The 23,186-nt window shown below is 36.2% G+C and overlaps 1 protein-coding gene across 1 annotated transcript in view; it reads left to right on the top strand.

Annotated features, from left to right (window-relative positions):
* Positions 1–23,186, top strand: part of IL1RAPL2 (interleukin 1 receptor accessory protein like 2) — a 1,135,143-nt gene that overhangs the window by 1,090,323 nt on the left and 21,634 nt on the right. Inside the window, exons 8-9 of the mRNA XM_081792354.1 lie at positions 13,175–13,320; positions 22,921–23,064. Of these exons, the coding sequence (XP_081648480.1) occupies positions 13,175–13,320; positions 22,921–23,064 (290 nt within the window). The remainder of the gene's footprint in view (positions 1–13,174; positions 13,321–22,920; positions 23,065–23,186) is intronic.

The following is a 23,186-nucleotide window of genomic DNA, read 5'->3' as shown; positions in this document are numbered from 1 at the left end:
TGTAAGGGCACTAATCCTATCCTTTAGGGCTTCTCCCTCATAACCTAATCATCTGCCAAAATCCCACCCCCAATACCATCACATTAAAAATTAGAATTTAAAGGTATGAATGTTTGTTTGGGTGAGGTATAAACATTAAGTCCATAGCAGATAGTACAGAGATTTTCTACATACCCTATGCCCAGTTTTCCCTGTTACTAATACCTTAAGTTATTATGGTACATTTATTACAATTAATGAAACAAAATTGATGTATTATCATTAACTGAAATCCACATTTTATTCAAATTTCATTAGTTTTTACCTATTATTCTATTTTTTTTCTCCAGGATCATTTAACTTTTTAAAATCTTCCATGTGGTTATACCATTTTAAAAAAGAAAAGTTAGGCACTGCTGCTGGTGTCTAGCAGCAAATGATTAAAATGGTGAATGACAAAGCATACATATATGAAACATTTCGGTCTAGTCCAAGCCACTTTATTAGGTGCAAATGAACCAACCAGATAGTACTATAGGAAGTCAACCTTTCAGGACTTGCAAAATGCCATTATTTATTTGCTCTTGTTACATCTTCTTCCTCCACTTTCCCCAACCCTCCCTATAAAAAAGGGTGCATACGTATATTTGCAGTGGAGGCAAGTAACATGAGATTTGTTGTGAAATTTTTACACAACCCTACTGGCAAACTAGAAACACCTTAGAGAAGTGCAAACAAAGAGGCAAGGATTCCTAGCCAAGATAAACACACAGTCAGCCATTTTGTAATATTAATTATGTAACCTTGATCTATTTGAGAGCTTGTGTGGGTGCAGGAATTCCTTTAGGATACAGCCATTTATACTAACACAGGAGTTAATTACTAGATTCTGTCTTCTAGCTTCCAAAGCCAATGTCCTTGAATGAAAGCATACAAGATTTTTATACAGTATGGCAGATGGAACGAATCTGGTAGTTTCATTTTTTAAAAAATGCTAATCATGCCATTAATTCAATTAAGAGAAGATCTGCATTCTTTCATAGCCCACACATTTTCTCCAAAGAGAACAGTTCTGATGGTAGAATGCTGAAGATGTTAAGTTGAGGTTTCCTCTTGAAAGCATTTCTGGAAACAAAATTTCCTTCTGGATGCATGGCTCTCCCTCAGGTTACTGTATTTGCTTCATATTTTAATTGAATCATAGCTCTTATGTTGTGGATGCATATCAGAAGTACACTGCCCCATAGATCTTTCCCCTGGAGCTTGACTAGCATATTTGACAAAATCCTGAGGAGGATTTTGGAGTTATTTATTTGCTCTCTGGGTTACTTTTTTTCTCTCTCTGGGTTACTTTGACCACAGTGACTCCTTGCACCTCCTGACTTGCAACCTATTGCCAAATCACCTCAGACTCCAATCTGAGCATACAGATTCTCCTTTAGCAGAAATTGGAATAGCCCTCCCAATTCTCTGATGTTGGTAAGAGACTGAACTCTAAGGAAATCTGAACCCAAATATAATATCCATTCACAATTGCCAGCCTATCCCTTTAACTGCATCCCAAATTTTCCAGTGACCCCAGAATATGTCATCTGTAGGGATGTTGAAGGAATTTGGTATGTGCAGTAGCATGAGCTGCATTTGTGCAAGCTTGGTTATTTTTATCTACCATTTTAAAGTCATTGCAACAAGCTGACTCCTATAAGCTCTACCATGTCTATTCAGAGAAGTGAAATAATTATTGGGAGGAGACCCAGTGGAAACTGTCATTAGGAAAGGACATCCTAATATTTGTCCCTCTGCTAAAATTTAACGGGAAGAATTTGCAAAGTGACATAAGAGAGTCATGAAAAAGAGTGGTAGTCTTTGGGTGTAAGCATTCTAAAAAGGCCAATCTAGTTCCATGTCATTATAGAATTACCTTTTAATTAATCTTACCGGAGGCTTGAGAATTATAAAAAATAAAAGAATTTTCTAGTGAGTTATGTACTCCACAGTGCTAATAAAAAATATCAGAGAAATTGAACTCCTCCTATTAAACAACAACAATAGTCTCTAAGCTTGCCAACAGGTTTGTGAATTGCATCTGATTGTCAAAGGAGACTGAACAAATTTCAATGCAATTGCTTTGCCCCAATAGAGAGTAATCTTTCATTATAATTCTCACTTTACATATCTTCCCATCAATATCTTTTTTACCCCTTAGGCAGTACCATAAAACAGTTTACCAAATCTTTTATAATTCTTGAGCTGAAAAACATATTCAATTCATCTTAGGGTTTTTCAAACAAGCTTCTTAAAATGCAAATAGTTTCATTTACTTTCAATTACTGAAAAACTATAAGTTGAATATGGGCTTTGCGTGTTTTTAGTTTTGGTTTCTTCACTCCTACTTCCACCACTTTCTGGCTTTCTGTTCTCATCTCTTTACCTTAACATCCTCTCCTTGAATGAGTAAAATGCTCTTAACAAAGAGGGGAATGTGATACAGCTATGAAAAGATTTTATTCTTGATATAAAGTGAGCCTATATTAAAGACCCCGAATAGCCTTTTCCTAACTAATCAATTAAAAAATATAGAGATGTGAATATATAGTTTGCCCCAAAATATAGAGGAAACTATTGAAGTCTCAGACAGCCCAAGGCAAAATGATGTGCTCTGTTTTGGCAACTTCTGAGTACACTTTTTCAGTGCCTTGAAGCACCCCACCTGCTCTGGACTTCCTGAAATTGAGCTAACACACACACACACACACACACACACACACACACACACACACTTCTTTTCCCCCATTCTCAGCTTATCTAACTGGAAGAAGGAACATTGATCAATCACTTTGCCTTTGATCTAAATAAGTTTCAAATCTTATGACCTATGTGTGAATGTAGATTTTGTAAATCATGAACAGGCTTCAATGGAAAAGTTAACTTTATAATCAGCATAGTTTTTACCTAGGGACAATCTGAATTGCCACCTATCTGAAGGATAAATTTTAGAGTGATGACTCTACTATTCACAGTTCTCGTTCTACAGTGGATCTTAGCCTTGACCAATGCCTAAAATATTTAAAGCTTACCTAAGACATACTTCTTAAATATCTTCATTTACTGAACAGACTATAGATGCCCAATCTCACATATGTCTTATATTAATAAGCACCTATAATTATTTAAAAAAATAATAATAATAGGAATAATAATAATTCCTATTCATGTTTTTATAAGACACGGTAGATTGCAAAAGCATTTTGGAATCCTAAACCACATTGGGATTTTCATGATAACCATCTGAGATAAATAGTATCAGTTTATTTTACAGAATAAAAAAATTGGTTTAGAGACTGAGGAAGATCTATCCATGCACAGTACCAATGGAGCCAGGGTAGTTCATTCACAGTACCAGTGGAGCTAGACCTGAATTCATCAAAATACAACTAGAAAGAATCCTCAGTTTCCCAGAATGCTTTGTTGTAGTGCACATTTGGGATGTAGAGTCAAAATCTGCGTGGGACTGAAAGAGTAAAAATCAGTCTGGTTGGAGAATAAGCAGCCCTGCTATTAATCAGCCTGGGAGGAAAGACAGATAAAACCAGCTGCAAAGTTAACAGAAAACTCTGTTTTTCCCAAGGTAATGCAGCAGTTGTAAAATGCCATAACGACCCCCACCTCCTTTGAATGGCTACTGATTTCTTACCAGTGATGCCCCAGACCTACTTTGCTATTTTTATATGTTACTGGGCATACCCAATTGCTAAGACTTGCGTCATGACAGCTGTCAAACCCTAGTCAATCCTCTCTTCTCCAATGCTACCTTAAAAATCCCAACCTATCCAGAATTTATCAGGGCTTGCTTAGACTCTCCTCAGAATATTCAGTGAAAATCCAAACATTATAAAAATGCTTTCTTCCTACCTTCAGTCAAGGAATGATCCACAATTACTCTGGAGTGTCCCACCTTCAGTGCATTCAGTCAATAAATCTGATTTTTTTTTCAGATTATAGGCTTGATCCTGGCCTATGACTAATAAGGCTTTAATAGGCCCTAAAAATGACCCTAAAAGGGGGCACCTGGGTGGCTCAGTCGGTTAAGCATCCAACTCCTGATTTTGGCTGTTTGTGATCTCACAGTTCATGAGTTCGGGCCCTGCATCAGGCTCCCTGATGACAGTACAGAGTCTGCTTGGGATTCTCCCTCTCTCTCCCTCTCTCCCTGTGCGCCTCCCATGCATTCTCTCTCTCTCAAAATAAATAAATAAATAAACTTAAAAAAATAACACTAAAATAAAGATTTTGTTTGAGATTTTTTTTAACTCAAAAAAACTGCTTCCCAGCAGCTTCATTTTATTTTTATTTACTTTTTATTTTTTAATTTTATTTATTTTGAGAGAGAGAAACAATGAGTGTGGAAGGGGCAGACAGAGGGAGAGAGAGACTCCCAAGCAGACTCTACACTCTCAGCGCAAAGCCCAATGTGGGTTCAAACTCACGAACAGTGACATCATGACCTGAGCTGAAATCAAAAGTCTGACGCTTAACCAACTGAGCCACCCAGGCACCCCTAAGAGTTTTTTTAAACATACTTCTATTCTTGATATCTTCAATCATCACTTCTGAACAATGATTACTCATACTCATAATAATAACCTAGAGATGGTGCAAGATATCGATACACCACAGGAGGGCTCACTTTGGTTTAAAGGACCATTTAGGATGAATGGAAATTGGAATTAGACATTTTCTTTTATTTTATTTTGGAGGGAATCAATCTCTACCCTTTATTTCATGCTATATTTTTAAAAAATCCAGTTTTGTTGAGGTATAAATATAAAAATCTTGATTGTGTATATTTAAAGTATACAACATAAGGTTTTGGTATATATTTACATTGTAAATCAAGCTAAGCCACAATCAAACTAATTAACCACCACCATACATAGTTACCATGTTTTTGTGTGTATGGTGAAAACGTTTGAGAATTACACTCCTAGCAAATTTCAAGTATACAGTACCCTTATTACTAAATGTAGTCATCATGCTGTACATTAGGTCTCTAGAACTTATTCATTTTATAGCTGGATGACCAGCATCTCCCCATTTCTTCCACCCTTCACCTTCTGGTAACCACCATTCTATTCTGCTACTATGAGTTTGGCATTTTTAGGTTCCACATAGAAATCGTATCATATCATACAGTATATTTCATTCTTTGATTTATTTTACTTAGCAAAGTATTTTTCAGGTTCTTTTATGTTGTTGCAAATGGCAAGGTTTGCTATTTATTTATTTATTTATTTATTGTTTATTTTGAGAGAGAGAGAGAGAGAAAGAGAGAGAGAGAGAGAGAGAGCAGGTGCACATGCCAGGGAGGGGCAGAGAAAGAGAATCCCCAGCAGGAACTACACTGTCAGTGTGGAGCTTAATTCAGGGCTCAAACTCACGAATAGTGAGATCATGATCTGAGCCAAGTCACACGCTTAACGGACAGAGTCACCCAAGTGTCCCAACGTTGGCTTCTTTTTTAAGATTGAATAATATTCTACTGTATGTATGAACCACATTTTTCTGACTATTCATCCATTGATGGGCACAGGTTGTTTTCATATCTAGGCTATTATGAATAATGCTGAAATGAACATGAGAGTGAAAATACCTATTTGAGATCCTGATTTCATTTCCTTTACATATATACTCAGAAGTGGGATTTCTGGATTGTATGGTAGTTCTATTTTTTTAATGTTTATTTATTTTTGAAAGAGAGAGAGAGAGAGAGACAGTGTGAGCAAGAGAGGGGCAGAGAGAGAGGGAGACACAGAATCTGGAGCAGGATCCAGGCTCTGAGCTCTCAGCACAGAACCTGACATGGGGCTTGAACCCATGAACTGCAAGATCATGACCTGAGCCAAAGTCGGACACTTAACCAACTGAGCCACCAGGCGCCCCTATTTTTAATATTTGAGGAATCTCTGGATTGTTGTCCATAGTGGCTGCATCAGTTAATATTCCAACTAACAATGTACAGAGTTCCCTTTTATCCACATATGGCCAACAATTTTCATCTTTTGTTTTTCTGATAATAGCCATTTTAACAGGTGGGAGATGATAACTCATTGTGATTTTGATTTGATTTCCCATTTAACAAGCAATACCCATTGGCCATTTATATGTCTTCTTTGAAGAAATATCTATTCAGGTCATCTGTCCATTTTTAATAAGGTTATTTGTTTGTTTTGTTTTGTTTTAATATTGAGTTGTAAGAGTTCCTTATATGTTTTGGATTTTAACCCCTTATCAGATATATGGATTGCAAATATTTTCTCCTATTCCCTAAATTACATCCACTCTCTTTTTTGAGAGAAATATAATTGACATACAACATTAGTTTCAGGTGCACAACATAATGATTTTGTATTTGTATATATTGCAAAATGATCACCACAATAAGTCTAGTTACATTTGTCACCATACATAGTTATAGATTTTTCTTCTTATTATTAACTATAGTTGCCATGCTGTACATTACATCCCCATCAACTTATCTATTTTTTAATTGGAAATTTGTACCTTTTGATTCCCTTCATTCATTTTGCACCCCCCCCAACCTCCTGCCTCTCCACCAGTTTAGTCTCTGTATCTATGAGCTTGTGTTTCTTTCTTTTTTTAGATTTCACATATAAGTGAGACCATATGCTCTTTTAGCAGCTTTTAGTTTGATACAATCGCACTTGTCTTTCTTTTTTGTTTGTTAGTTATTTGTTTTGCTTCTCTTGCCTATGCTTTTGGTATAATACACAAAAAATCATTGCCTAGATCAGTGTCAAAAAGTTTTACCCTATGTTTTCTTTAGTAGTTTTATGGTTTCAGGTCTTATGCTTAAGTACTTAATCCTTTTTGGGTGGATTTTTATATATGATGTCAGGTAAGGATCCAATTGTATTCTGTATGTGGATATACAGTTTTCCCAATAGTACTTATTGAAGAGACTATACTTTCCCCATTGTGTATTTCTGACATGCTTTTTGAAAATCTGTTGACTGTAGATTGTGGATTTGTGGATTCTTCATACTGTTCTATTTGTCTATATGTCTGTTTTTATACTAGAGCCATACTGTTTTGATTATTGTAGCTTTTTGATGTAATTTGAAATCAGGAAGTATGATCCCTCCAGCTTTGCTCTTCTTGTTCAAGATTGTTTTGGCTATTTGGGGTCTTTTGTGATTCCATATATTTTAATATTTTTTTCTATTTCTGTAAAAAAATGGCATTGGGATTTTGATATGGGTTACACTGAATCTATAGATCACTTTGGATGGTGTAGACATTTTAACAATATTAATTCTTCCAATCTGAATACAGGATGTCTTTCAATTTATCTGTGTTTTCTTTAATTTCCTTCATCAACATTTTATAATTTTCACTTTACACATCATTCACCTCTTTGGCTAAATTTATTCCTTAGCATTTTATTACTTTTCTTGCCATTGTAAATGGGATTGTTTTCTTAATTTCCTTTTCGTGGCTTCTCTAGTTTTAATTGAGCATTTTATGTGCTTTTATTTTGTCTTCTCTCTTAGCATATCAATTGTACTTTTAGAAAATTTAGTGTTAGGCCTACAGTTTGCAATAACATTTACAACTAATCTAAGTTCACTTTCAAATAATACTATACTGCTTCACATGTAGTGCAGGTAACTTATAACAGTCATAAATTTCAATTATCCATAAACTATAATCACCAAATAGATTGATGCTATTATTTTGCACATTTATAACTTAACTTTATTGAAAAGTGATTCACAAATATACTTGTATATATTTAAAGTATATAATGTGATTATTTTATATACATATACATTTTAGAATGATTACCAAGATCAAGATAATTAACACATCCATCGGTTAGCACAGTTAACATAAATAAATCTTTTTTTAAATGTGGTGAGAATGCCTAAGATCTACTCTCAGCAACTTTCACATATATAATACCATATTATTAACTATAGTCTCAGTGCTATACATTAGGTCCTCATAACTTTTCTTCTTATAACTACTATTATTGCTATTATTATTTAAAACAAACTGTTACATGTTTGATAAATTATGAATAGGAAAAATAAAATGTTTTATCTTAATTTATTCTTTCTCTAACACTATTTCTTTCATTATGTAGATCCAAATTTCTGAACTATATCATTTTCATTTTTTTCTGAGGAACTTCTTTTAACACTTCTTGAAAGATAGGTCTAATGGAAACAAGTTCCCTCAGTTTTCATTTGTCTGAGAAAGTCTATTTATCCTTCACTTTAGATAAATAACTTATATGGATTCAGTATTTTAGGTTGTTGGGATATTTTTCACCACTTTGAATATTTCACTCCACTTTTCTTGCTTGCATGGTTTCTAAAGAAAAAGTCTGATGTATTTCCTATTCTTGTTCTTGGAGAGGTACTTTTATTTCCTTTGGATTATTTCAAGATGTTCCCTTTGTTTTGATTTACTGCAGTTAGAATATGATATATCAAGGTGTACATTTTTTAGTATTCATTCTGTTTGGTATTCTCTGAGCTGCCTGCAATCTTTGGTTTGGACTGTTTCATTAACTTTGGAAAATTCTCAGCTCTAATGCCTTAAATATTTCTATTGTTCTCTCTTTCTTCTAATTTTGGTATTTCCATTACATGTATCTTCCTCTTTTTGTAATTATCCCTTGGGAGTTATATTTTGTTCCATTTTTTCAGACTTTTTCCCCTTTACATTTTAGTTTAGGAATTTCTACTGATATATCTTCAAGATCACTAATTCTTTCTTCAGCTGTGCCCAGTCTATTGATAAGCCCATGAAAGGCATTCTTTATTTCTATTACTGTTACTGTGTTTTTTATTTCTAGCATTTTCTTTTGATTCTTTCTTAGAATTTCTATCTCTCTGGTTACATTGTCCAATACTGTTGATATATATTGTTCGCTTGTTCCATGGAAGCACATAACATATTAAACATAGTTTTCTTGCATTCCCAGTCTGATCATTCCCAAATATCTGCCATATCTGATTATGGTTCTGATGTGTACTTTGTCTCTTCAGACTACATTCTTTGGGGTTTGGGTTTTTGTTTTTTGTTTGTTTGTTGTTTGTTGTGTTTTTGCTTTTTGTTTTTGTTTCTGTTTTGCTTTTTAATATTTTTTGGTAATATTTTGTTGTTGTTGAAAGCCACACATTATGCACCAGGTAAAAGGAACTGAGGTAAATAGGCTTTTAGTGTGAGATTTTATGTTTATCTTGTTAGGCTGTGTTTACTCTTTGCTATAGTTGTAGGTATAAGAGGCTAAAATTTCGTAGAATGTACATGTTTATGTCTCCACTGTTTTCTTTGTGTTTTCCTAGAGACTGCTTTTTAAATAGGGTCTGAGCTTTGCAGTTATTTCAGCTGAAAGCCCTTGTTATCATACAGGAGCCTGATTGGTGGTAAGCATTCTATAATCTTATGATAAAGTCTCAGTCTTTCATGGAGCCTGTGCCTTTGAATATGACCTTCACAACTGCTTCTCAGCTTTTCTCCTCTTTTTAAGTGAGACAGGAAAGCTTGAGGAGGTAGCTGGAGTTTAGTATTGCAGTTCCCTTCCCTCAGGTAGGCTAGGTTCGGTAAAATTCAAGTAATTTAGGCTCTGATAAAAGAATTTCCCTTAGGGACAGGCCTTTGTTAAGAAGCACGGAGTGCTCTGGGATGATTGCTTTTATTAAATCCTCTGACAGAATTATAGGGAGATCTTTCTGTGATCTTCACCCTGAGATCCTGGTAGGGTTCCCAGAAGCAAACTCATGAAAATGTGGGGTATTCCAAAGATTACATTTCATGGAGTTTTTAACTCTCAGGCTAGTCCATAGTGGGCCTACAGTGACTTATCAGTTATAGTTTGTTTCTACCTGTACTGGCTCTTGCTCCTTGGTTTCTGCTCCCAATATACTGTGATTCTCAGTATTTGCTTCTTTCTCAAGTTTTGGGGGCAACGGTTTGCCCTGTGTCCTCAGCTCATTGTTGGATCTAATAATTGTTCATTTTAATTTTCTTCAGCTCTTTTTCTTATTATAAGGATGAGAGTGACAAATTTCAAACTTTTACTAGTTTTTAAGACAAGGTCCTAACTGAAACTTTTGAAGGTGGTGATTCCTGTAAACTAAATTATTATTTTCTAATTTTTCCAGTGTTTGCTGTTACATGTAACTTGCTTTTACCGTTAATCCTTCAAATAAAATGCTTCAGAAGTTATTTGAAATATATTACAGAATCTCTTCATTTTTATCCTCTATTCCAAAACCAATCCCTTCAGTGTCTCTCTTTCACACATTCTGCAAAATTTATCTTCCATCCCAGAAAACACTCCCTTATTCCTTTTGTCTAGGCAGACTCTTCTCAAACCTTTTCCAGCTAATTTATTTAATAATAGTCTCTCTCTTTGAAAGTCGATTTTAAGCATAAACTGTACCACTCGTCTTTACTTCATTATGTCTACATATTTTTTTTCAACTATGTAGATCTTTTCTCTTGTTTAAATTTTAATGATTTCTGAGAACAGGGACCTGTTTTTTAATGCTTATATTTATCTTACACTAAATGTCTAGCCCAGAGCTATGCACATATTAGGGGACTGACAAAGAATCATTGGTTGACTGTTATATATCAATATTTGTTAGGAAATTGATTGCTTTACTGAGTGATTTGTAAATATAAACATCAACTGACTCTTTAATTCCCCCGAAGCAAGTCACTTCTAGATTCTCAAGAGCTGATAATTAAGATACCTCATATATATTAATAGATGGACGAAGGATCATTTTTCAGATTCTTTCTGCAGCCTGTGAAGATCTGTTTTTGGAAACTGCATTAGAAATGAAGAGGGAAAGACTGGGTCTGAAAGGACAGGATCAGCTTTCTTCCTCATGCCTGACAGAGGCTGTGGCTTCCGTACACATGAAGCTTTAAATCAAACTTAATTTGTGGTGCTTCAGCAGTTTCTGGCACTAAAGGGGGTTCTTCCATAGCAGGTTACATAGAAATAAAAGAATTGCGTGTAGTAAGATTAACCCATAGCACAGAGAAAATGGAGAAAGTAAAACTCAATACAAACCATGAAGACAGTAAATTCCCATTTTTCCCTTGGTTAGGTCTATGTTGAGAAAGGAAAACTACAACATTAACCAGGAAGAAAAAGGTTAATAGAAAGACTATCAGTAAAATGTGGTTAAGACAATTCTTACATGTGTCTAGTTCAGCAATGGTACATAAATTTAAAGGGCAGGAGACTTACTCAAGTTACAAATGTCAGTATTATGAACTCTCAGATATGTGTATCATTGGGAGGGTACAGACACAGGGTAAATTTTAAAAGCATGTCTATTTGGAATATAATCTGAGCTTCATATTTCAGTATGGGAGACTCTTAGTTTCCAGGAACTCTCTTCCACCAACCCAACTTTAAGCCCTTCTTTCTCTCAAAGGGGAACCAGAAGAGATTAAGCCAACTGAATTTTAAATATCTTAATATATTAATATATAAATATTTAAATATATTAAATTATTAAATATTTAAATATATTAATATAGTATAAATATAAATATTTTTGTAGGAGCCAAAATGTAAATTATCTGCCTTTGATAATGAAACGTTGATGTTTAATAACATTCCTTTGCATGTGTATAGTGCTATTCACTCTTTCAATTACTTTAACCTATTTTACCCTCACGACAAAGTTAAGTATGGTAGGTATTTTTCCCAACTTAAAGCTGAGTTAATTTAAGGCACATTGACTTAATGACTTTGTAAGGACCCAGCTTGAGCTTGTAAATTTGAGGCCTGCCTGTAGAACCCGGTTTTCCCTGAACATAGTTGTCTTTTCCAGCTTTATGCTAAATGCCGGCAAATCAGAGCATTTGTCTTTGCATTCATAACCAAGTGTCCAAAAAGGAGAATTAACTCCAGTGCTCCAATTCTCTATCTTGCAAAAACATGTATTTAAGAAACTCACCCCAGAACTTAAGGGCAGGATTACCACCACGTAGACTTGTTTTCTTTGGTCAAAGGCAGGAGACAGAAAAGATAGCAGGGTGCCCACTATCACTTCATTCAGGAGGCAGCTGACCATTGGTGAGAATATAACTCTCCAAAGAAACAAGAGGCACACTCCTTAGGAAAGGTTCCTGGCAACTCAGTTCCTCTGTAAAGAACACTTATTCGTGGCCATTCAAGGCCCTTTGCAACTTCACTTGAGAAAGCAAAAAGCAGGACTATGAGAAAATGTCATACAGGGCAGGGTTCTTCCTGTGAGGGGCGAAGGGAGAAAGACAAAGGGAAACAGTGTCTGCAAAAGGCAGGACCATGGCAGTGGGCTAGGATCATTGGCAGATTAAAGCACAGGGCACATGCCTGTATTACACAAATGCAGGAGAAAAGTGGAAAACAAACTTCTCGTGCTTATTCGGGTATAGAAGGCCACTAACCACTTTCAGTTTACTTCCTATAAGGCAACCATTTTTAAAGCTCACTTCTTTACTTTCTTACCCCCTGTTGTCAAAACTAACCTCAAACGCAAACACTACACCTATCAATTTTTTCCCTTCATGCCATGGTACAAACATCTAATTTGTTTTCATAAATTCAGCTTAGAACGTGGAGCCCAGTGTTTCCTCCTTTTTGCTACACAAATCATGTTGGCTTATTTATCAAAGCCTACTGGCATGGTAATATTTCTTTTTGCTAAGTGAATTCCTCACTTATTTCCTTTTCCATCTGATCTTCACATCAAGAGTCACTTTTTGTGTTTTCTTTTTTTTTTAATTTTTGTTAATGTTTATTCATATTTTGAGAGAGAGAGAGAGAGAGAGTGCGAGCGGGGGAGGGGTGGAGGGAGAAGGAGGCACAGAATCTGAGTAGGCTCCAGGCTCTGGACAGACAGCATGTAGCCTGTGGGGGCTCAGACTCATGAACTGTGAGATCATGACCAAAGGTGAAGTCAGACGCTTAACCGACTGAGCCACCCAGGCGCCCCATTGTGTTTTCTTTTTGAAGGTTCCATACATAATACCCAGTCAACATTTGCCATACCCAATGGAGACTTTGTGAGCTACGTAATCATCTGCAATTTTTGCATGACTGGTCTCTCCCCATATCAGACGAATTCAACCAAGAATACTGTCTTTATTTCAGGCTCCTCAAAGAGCATCTTGGAGAAAAAGAAGTTGAGTTGGCACTCATCTTTGATTCAGTGGTGGAGGCTGACCTGGCAAATTATACCTGCCATGTGGAAAACCGAAATGGACGGAAACATGCCAGTGTTCTGCTGCGTAAAAAGGGTATTTATTTTTTTAACTATTACTATGGTTTGTTTAGCTACCAAGTAACTATTGAAGTTAAATATGCTTACTGGCCTTGTTTCATCATTTAGCACAAATGTCTATTAAGCATTTTGTCTTTTTAAGGAAAAATATCTCTATCGCTATGGATAGTAGCATAAAATACCTATAATCTTCTATACCATTAGGAAATAGATTAAAAATGAAATATTGTTATGTGTTAAGTTCAGTGAAATAAAATGTACCTTAGTTATAAGTATTACATAAAATTTAATACGTATTGGCATTCAAATTTTTCTCTATATTTCACCATCTTATATTGTTTAAGTGAAAAACTAGGGATTTTATTATTGAATGAGAAACAAAGCCACTTTTTTATTCCCTGACTAAAATAGAAATAATAAAGAGTATCATAATATTCTTATAATTGTCATAATAAACATTATACATAATATCTCATGATGTGACCTGGTATTAAGAGGCCTTTGATAGGTACATATATTTTAAAAATAATCTGGCATTTATGGAAACCCCTCTCTAACTTTGTTTTCGGATGGGGTGGAAATTGTATATAATGGGCAAAGAAAGTAAATTTATAAATAAAGGAGATAAACGCAAATATAGGAACAACAATCCCAGCAGCTGGAGCAGCTTCTGAGATTGGCTCTTACCCTGTCACAACTCTTGATTACTGCAAAAGGCTAAATATTTCTGTATGTATGCATCTGGCAAAGGTTTTTGTAAATGTAACAGAACAAATGTTCCCAATCAATGTTTTTGTTGTCTAGGCTATAGAGCAATAGAACACATTCAATCAACAAGGTCACTAGTTGTACCTCTTAACCAAGATGGAATTTCTATTTTCCTGCCAACCCTAGTACTTGACCTTGACCAGCAGTTCTATGAGAAGCAAGAAAATGTCATTATTCTGAGAATAATGCTCTTATCTCTCTAGTACCATTTCTTATTCAGTTGGACTTGATTCCATCTTAAAATAAGGGCGTTGTTTTTTGTTTGTTTGTTTGTTTGTTTGCTTGTTTAGTATAAAGGAGTGTAATATGGAAAGTAAAATCAGGAAACCCTGGTTGAGTAGATCCTTGTTCAGCCATTGATTCAGTAGGACTAACTTGTCTGATTAAATATCCTGAACCTCAGTTTTCTCATCTGTAAAACAGGGATAATAATATCTACATTGTAGAGGCACTTTGAGACTCAAATGATAATTATGTAGTGTAAAATATACCACACTCAGTGTTTGTTATTATACAGAACTTGAATTATTTCTCCTGTGCACTAGGCAACCACATAAGTCCACCTACATAAAGGGCAGACATTGATCATGTCCAGATACCTTATGGCAAAGATCACTTTGTTCCTGCTCATTCCAGTCTTATTTTAGGCTCAGAGATCATCCAACCCAGGGTTTTCAGCACCTCTGTATCTTCAGAAAATTGGGCAATGTCTGGCCACTAATTAATACTTAGAACCTGTCTCATTAATGAATGAATAAGGTTATCTATTATTATTGAAGATCATGTATAGCAAGTATTGTGCTAAGTACTGGGAAATAGAATGATGAATAAAATAGACATCCCCAAGCCTGGAAGGGTACAAAGAAAGGTAAATATTAAACATTAAACAAAAAATTTGGGGCACCTGGGTGGCTCAGTTGGTTGAGAGTCCGACTTCAGCTCAGGTCATGATCTCTGGGTTCATGAGTTTGAGCCCCACATTGGGCTGTGTGCTGACAGTTTGGAGCCTGGAAACTGCTTTGAGTTCTGTGTCTCTTTCTCGGCTCCTCCCCCCCTCATGTTCTGTGTCTCTCTCTCAAAAATGAATAAACATTTTAAAAATTAAAAAACAAACAAACAAAAAATTGCACAAGTGTTACTGCTATGAGGAAAAACAATGGTGGTAGCAGGGTTCTTATCAGTCAGCAGGGATAGAAATAGCCTTATCTGAGTTTAAAAATAAATTTATTTCTATTTAATAAGTAAAACAACCACTAGCACCCCTTAAAATTTCTAATAATCTGACAGTAGAAACCAAGGCACACTGTAAAATTGCTACCTCCCATGGCTTCCTCAAGGAAACATGTCTAAAGCATGAATAACTAAGAATATTAATTCTCATCTTTCTCATCTCCATATATTAGAGTTCCCCAGAGTTCAGGTCACCTCTTCTCATTCACTTCCTAGATGATTTCATTCCATCTCTATCTCATGGTTTTGCTTATTGCATATATGCTGACAACTCCTAAATTTATATATCTAGCCTGGTCATCTTTCCTAAACTCCAGAATTGTATACCTAACTGCCTATTCAACAGCTACTCAAAAACTCCACTAGTGGATGTATCTAGTAGGCATATCAAGCTTCATTTGTCCCTAACAAGAATTTTGCTTTCTCCATCCTATAAACCTGATCCTCCAGTTGCCTTCTCCATCTCCATCACCATTCTTCCAGTTGCTCAGGCCAAAATCCTAGGAGTCAACCTTGACTTTTTCTTTTCTCTACTCACATGCTATATCTAGTCCACCACCAAATCCCATGGCTCTACTTTCAAAACATGTCCAGACTCTGATGTCTTTCCCCACATTCACTGTTAATGACCCTGGTCTGAACCACCAGCATCAATTGCCTGGCTCACTGCAATGGCCTCCTAACTGGCCTCCCTGCTTCTTTCTTGTCCCTTGCAGTCTGTGCTCATCACAGCAGCCAGACAGAATGATCCTTTTCATATATAACTTAGAGCATATTATTCCTCTAATCAGAACCCTCCAATTATAGAACCCTTTCCATTACACTTAAAATGAAATCCCAAATCTACACTATGGCCTACAATGCATGACAATCTATTGTGATTTCTGATCCAGTTTTCTACCACAATCTGCCTATTTGCCTCAAACATCACACACACTAGCTTCTTTTCTATTTCTTGTGCTCACCAAGCATAGTCCTATCTGATAGTCTTTGCATTTACTAATTCCTGGGTCTGGAACACTCTTCCCCGAGCTGTTCCTATGATTCACTCACTTTTTTCATACAGGGCTCTGCTTAAATATTACCTGCTCAATAGCCTTCCCTGGACACACTCTATAAAAGAGTACTACCCATCACTTTCTTTCTTTTTTTTTTGGGGGGGGGGGGTTTAGAATATTAAACATTTTAATACGGTTTAAATCAGTGTGCCAGGTCCATTTCATCTCCTTCACTGCCAAATCTGAGGGCAGGCACTGTTTCAGTTTCTCTGCCTTCCCTTTGTCTGTGATGACCAAGGTATAAAGGTATCTGAAGTTTTTTGTTTAAACATTTTAAGCCTTACTGAAGTAAAGTTGAGAAACAAAATTATAAGAGATTTAAAGTATACAACAGGATGATTTGATATACATATACATTGTGAAAGGATTCCCTCTGTTGAGTTAATTAATTAACATATGTATCACCTTACATATTTACCTTCCTTTTTTTTCTTTTGGTGAGAACCTGTAAGTTCCTCTTAGAAAGTTTCAATTATACAATACAATGTTATCAACTACATTAGATACTCAGACCTTATTCATTTTACAACTGAAAGTTTGTACCCTTTTATCAACTTTTCCCTATTTCCTCCTCTAGCCCCGGCCCCTGACAACCATTTTTGTACTCTCTTCTACTATGACTTCAGGTTTTGTTTTGTTTTGTTCTGTTTTGTTTTCTTTTAGATTCAATATGTAAGTGATACCATGCAGTATAGTATTTACCTTTCTCTCTCTGGCTTACTTCACTTAGTATAATGAACCTCCAGGTTCATCCATGTTGTACTAAATGGTAGGATTTTCCTCCTTTTTTAAGGTGAAAGAATATTCCATCATATATATTTATGCCATATTTTCTTGATCTAATCATTCATTGAACTATCCATCACTTTTTTTTCTCTTTCTTGGCTCTATTTATGTTTATTGTACTTATTGCTATTTGATATCTTATTATATATTTGTTTTCTTCTTATCTTCCCCCCTCACCACTGAAATGTAAACTCCACAACAACAGGAACTTTTTCTGCCTTATGTACTGCTGTATCCCTAGTGCATAGAACATAGTAAGTGCTCAAAAATATTTGCTGAGTGAAAATGCTCCTCCTAGAGGGCCAGAGCAATAGGGTGGGGATAGATAACAGGGATTGGTAAAGAGAGGATTTATCTGTGATTTTCTCTTGACTAGTGTCTGCCCTGGGCTATCTAAATGCATGTCTCTTTAAAAAAAAAAATTTAACGTTTTATTTATTTTTGAGACAGAGAGACACAGAGCATGAACGGGGGAGGGGCAGAGAGAGAGGGAGACACAGAATCGGAAGCAGCCTCCAGGCTCTGAGCCATCAGCCCAGAGCCCCATGCGGGGCTCGAACTCACGGACCGTGAGATCGTGACCTGAGCTGAAGTCGGACGCTTAACCGACTGAGCCACCCAGGCACCCCGCATGTCTCTTTTTTTTTTTTTTTTTTTTAATTTTTTTTTTCAACGTTTTTTTATTTTTATTTTTGGGACAGAGAGAGACAGAGCATGAACGGGGGAGGGGCAGAGAGAGAGGGAGACACAGAATCGGAAACAGGCTCCAGGCTCCGAGCCATCAGCCCAGAGCCTGACGCGGGGCTCGAACTCACGGACCGCGAGATCGTGACCTGGCTGAAGTCGGACGCTTAACCGACTGCGCCACCCAGGCGCCCCCGCATGTCTCTTTTAAAAGACATTTACTTTCCACATTGGAGGTTAAAAACTTTAAGACCTCAGGGGCCAGGCAGATAGTAAACTTTTTTTTTTAAGAGGTTGGATCTTAGAGAAAAAAAAAAAAAACACAGGCTAGAGAAAACATGCCTCACTTTAAAGGGGCAGTCACTATTCTTTTCTAGTAGATTATGCCATGTTTGCTGAAATGTAAACTCAAGGATAAGAGAATTTCTGAGTTTTCAAGTGAAGCTGAGTGACTAGGTATGAAATCTTTTGAGTTTTAAATATTGGTGTCCGTTGTTTGGAAACATGTGGAACAACAAAACCTTTTGAGGAGTCATGTTATACCAGTGTGCACTCCCTGTTTTAGGTAGCGGCTAAATTTTTTCACTGTGCTTTGCAAAAAGATGCAGTTCATCTTCTTTTATTCTATTTTCCTTAGGAGCTCTCAACAATATGGTAGAGCTCCAGAAAAGAGGGAGAAGCCCTATGGCCCTGCTCCAACCTTTTTTATCAGACTGAGCTCTGGCTTGTCTTGCAAAACTCAAGATGTTTCCTTTGGAGTTAAACATTTCAGGTTTTATCACAGCATAGCCTGGCCTCAGTGGCTGCAGTGTTTTCACCCAGAATATGAATATGATGTTTGTTAATGGAACAACAACTTACTGATGAGCTATGAGTCAAATATTGAAAAAGCCCTAAGTGATAATAATGAAGAAGCATTTGATGAATCCTTACTGTGAAAAGGCCTTTCGTAAAATGAAAACTCGTGTCTAATATATCCAATTAACAGGGTCAGGCTTTCTCAGAGCAAGACATTCTTACCTATGCGTCTTTTACCTGCACCTACCACTTTCTCACTCTCTGATGAACTACTATCAACAATTATAAGTAAGATATCAGTAAGTAGTCTAGTGTGTGTGTGTGTGTGTGTTTGTGTGTGTGTGTGTGTACCATGACTGAATTTATGCTAAGGAAATTCTGGTAATTGTTTCTTCTCTGCACATACTGCCTTTCCTACAAACCGGGACATATCACTGAATCCCTCTCTTCTCATTCCCGGTGCTACTGCCCCACCCTGAACCCCCAACCTGTAAAGAAACCTTCAGGTGGGATCTCCTAACCTGCTTCCCAACTTATGAGCTAGCTCAAAACATTTCCAGTCTTCCCTCTCTACTCCCTTGACTTCAGCTGCTATTTGTCTCACTCTATGATGCTGATCTTCAGGTTCAAAGTGAAGAAACCGTTGGGTTCAAACTAAGAAGGTTAAAAAGAACTTGTACTTTGAGTGCCTACAAAAAGCCATAATCCCATAAATATTTGCTGTTACGGCTATCACTGTATTTGTGATGTGTATATAAGTCACAGTCCAAATAAAATGGCTTTCACCTTCTCAGGAAATGTCTCTAGAAGCACAGATCCTGCTGAGATGGAAAATGGCAGTTGAAAACAGAAGACAAAAGAAAAACCAAGCATCATCTTGGTGATGGCCATTCTGCCCTCTGATTATAGGATTCATGTTTCCTTTTTAATGGCTCTGCCTGGGTTGAATGAAAGAATACTGGTTGAGTCTCAGAGAGGTGCACAGTTTTAAACATAAACAGCCATCATTAGGTAATATCTTTCAAAGACATTTTTATAAAATGGACCCCCAAACCACAAAAGTACTTTTCACACCATGGTTTTCTTCCATAAATGTACTGCTGAAAAATGTGCCTACTACTTGAGAGCACAAATTGTTCCTACTGCTGAAGTTTCCATCTACCTAATAACAAGTCCACTTTGTATATAACATAGAAATTGCTGAAAAAATTCCCATTTGGTGACTTTTAAAACAGTTGAAATCTATTCTGACCAGACACACACACACACACACACACACACACACACACACACACAGAAGCAGAGAAGAGACAGAGAGATATGGAAAGAGAAAGAGTCCAAAATATTTACAACATAAAATGAACATTTTACAGCAGGAAAAAAATGTTGCATCAAGTCAATCAATGTCCTAAGATGAAAGAAAAGTCAGTTTCCTGAGTAACAAAAAAATCATATTGATCTGTCCATTTAACACTGGTTGTTAAGAATGCACAACTTATGTAAGATGGTGGGAAAATCAGCAAAGATTTTGATATTTGTAGCCCCACACAGGTCTCATAAGCAAGCCTGCCTTACCAACCTTATAGAGGCAGGCAATGGCTCCTGGGGAGCTACATATAGAGGGCAGGAGGCAGAGCTAATGTGTGGTAGGATTTTTTTACCTGAAATTTTGGGGCTTAATTTTCAAAATGACTACGTCTTGCAGCAGGCAGGACAGAGATAGATTCCAATTCCCTATCCGTACTCATTATGACTCCCCTCATAATAATCCTTATTAACATACTTTGTCTCTCACAGCAGCCCCACTCCCTTCCCTTTTCCATCATTACTTCATCTCCTTACTGAAAGAGTGACATTTATTTATGCTTCTTATATTTTCACTCAGTGACTTTCCTGGTGGGCCATACTGTCTCTGTCTTCCACTATCTCTTCTTTCCCTCCACTTCCTTTCCAAGACCAAATTCCCTCTCCCCCCATGAAACCTAAAACTTTTCTTCATATTCTGGACTCTAGGGAGCCCCTCTTTCCTCTCTGATACAGCTATAGGATTCTTCAGTACCCTTCAGTAAAGTGCCAGAGATACACTCAGTCCTTTCATGCTGCCTGGTGAATTGTATTTCAGGTTATTTCCTTGGAATTAAAAGGGCATAAGAAACCAAAATTCACTGCAAGTCACATGTTCTCATGAAACACTACTAACAACTCTATAGAGCAAAAGGGAAAAGGCTCTCCTTTGTCAATTTCCAGGCTGAAGCTTATAAAACTGTGATGGAATAAAAAGTCTTGAATTTGAAATTAGGATATCTGGGCTCAAGTCTGATCTTGGCCAATTCTTAGGTGTATGACCTTGAGTAAGTGAATTAAAGTACCAAGTCTCATATTCTTCATCTATAAATTTTTCCTAAAGGATTCTTGCCCCAAAAAGTTAACTTAGAGAATAGATTAATTGACTGGTTAAAAATTTTATTTATAATATATATTACTTGTAGTCTCTGTTTTATATATATATATATATATATATATATATATATATATACACACACACACATATATATGTATATGTAGTATTTATTATATACATATATACACATATATACATATGTATACATACATATATACATATATATATATACATATATATGTATGTGTAGTAGCTATTATATATATATATATGTTTATTTTTTCCTTAATCTTAATCTTCATATTGAGCCTGATTAATTTCTTTTTTTTCTCTTTTTTAATGTTTATTTATTTTTGAGAGAGAGACAGAACGCAAGTGGGGCAGGGGGAGAGAGAGAGGGAGACACAGAATCCAAAGCAGGCTCCGGGCTCTGAGCTGTCAGCACAGAGCCCGATGCAGGTCTCGAACTCATGAACCATGAGATCATGACCTGAGCCGAGGTTGGACGCTTAACCGACTAAGCCACCCAGGCACCCCCTGACTAATTTATTTTAAGCAATAAGCCTATATAGAAACAAAAGACATCCCCAGGGAAAGGCTGACAACCTGGTTGTCAAGGGATCTCCAGGAGTGGCTGTCTGTCATGGTCAGAAGTTTGATTTTGACAGTGTTCCAGAATTAACCCATCCAGGGATGCTGATTGCTGTCAACCAAACTCATAAACAATTTGTGTGCAAACTAGAATGTCACTGTCTTTTCCAGTATCTAGTAACATAGTAAGCAGAATTGGTAATAAAAAAAAAAGTCACTTGGTAATTACAGATTTAGATCAGGGGGAGGTTAGCTAATCTTTTAGGCAAATTTATCTATATTATGTTAAGACCAATGAATGTCCCTTTTCCATAGGGGAAAATATGTCTCTGGTCTGGTGTCTTTCAGATTCAGCATTTCTCCTGTAGGCATTGATGAATTAACATTCTAAATTCTCCTCTGACTTCCCATATCTCTAAATTTCATGGTACTATCCCCTCTTTTTATGATACACCTTACATTTGTTAATATCACTAACTAAGCTACAGGTAAGTCACTATTTCCTGAGTCTGGGATATATGATGTCTCCTCCCATTATGTGTTGATTTAATTGTTCTAACTATTAGAGTTCTAAAAGTCCCCCACTCAAGCAGCCGAGGGCTACTATCAGGTAGCCTACTGTTGGCTGAGTAGTCCAAGTTATTAGCCTGGATTTCTCATTCTCTTTTAGCCCCACTGGGCATATTATATCATATACATATTATGGTCATTAATTCAAAGAAGTAGTGGAAATGGATAAACTGATTTCCCCAGGTTATCTTCTATTGGATTATGTTCTTAGGGTTAAATGAAACAATTAAATCTTGCCAGATCATTCAATTTTATTTGATTTTGAGAATAATTTTATGACGATGTTCTCATGTAGAAGAATATAGGGCCTGTGGCTTGGGAAGTACTAGATGGTAATCTTTCTAAATCAATAAGGTAATTTAACAGAAACAACAAAAAACTGGCCCTAGACCTAGAAAAAGGCAGTTCTAACAGTTCCGTGAAATACACTTAAAACAGAAATATATATGTGAGATCTAGATGTGTTCAAAAAAAATTGGGAGCGACTATTCCTTTTCAGATAGACTCGTCACTTTCAACACTAAAATTACTCAAATCTTTAGAAAAGAGTTAATTTTATGAAATTTGACTTACACATATCTGTCAAGAACAAAGCTACATACTGTATTAAGCAAGAATCTTTTGGAAAAAAAAAACAGAATGGGCTGTACATCTTACAGACTAGAAATATGGAAAGACCCCAAATGTTGCTGATTTAATTACCATTTCCTGTTTACTCTGTTGGTTCCAGATTTAATCTACAAAATTGAACTTGCAGGAGGCCTGGGAGCAATCTTCCTTCTCCTTGTACTGCTTGTGATCATCTACAAATGTTACAATATTGAATTAATGCTCTTCTACCGACAGCATTTTGGAGGTGATGAAACTACCAATGGTAAGCTCTCTCCTATTGTTCAAACTCTAAAAGGCATGGATTTGTGATTATGTAAGAGAATATCACTATTCTTAGGAGATATGTGATGAAATATTTAGAGTTACAGGGCTATGACTAAGGCA

Source organism: Panthera onca, chromosome X, assembly GCF_046562875.1.
Source record: "Panthera onca isolate mPanOnc1 chromosome X, mPanOnc1 haplotype 2, whole genome shotgun sequence".
Lineage (NCBI taxonomy): Eukaryota > Metazoa > Chordata > Mammalia > Carnivora > Felidae > Panthera > Panthera onca.
The sequence above is the reverse complement of the archived record's forward strand: the minus strand, read 5'-3'. Positions and strand labels throughout refer to the sequence as shown.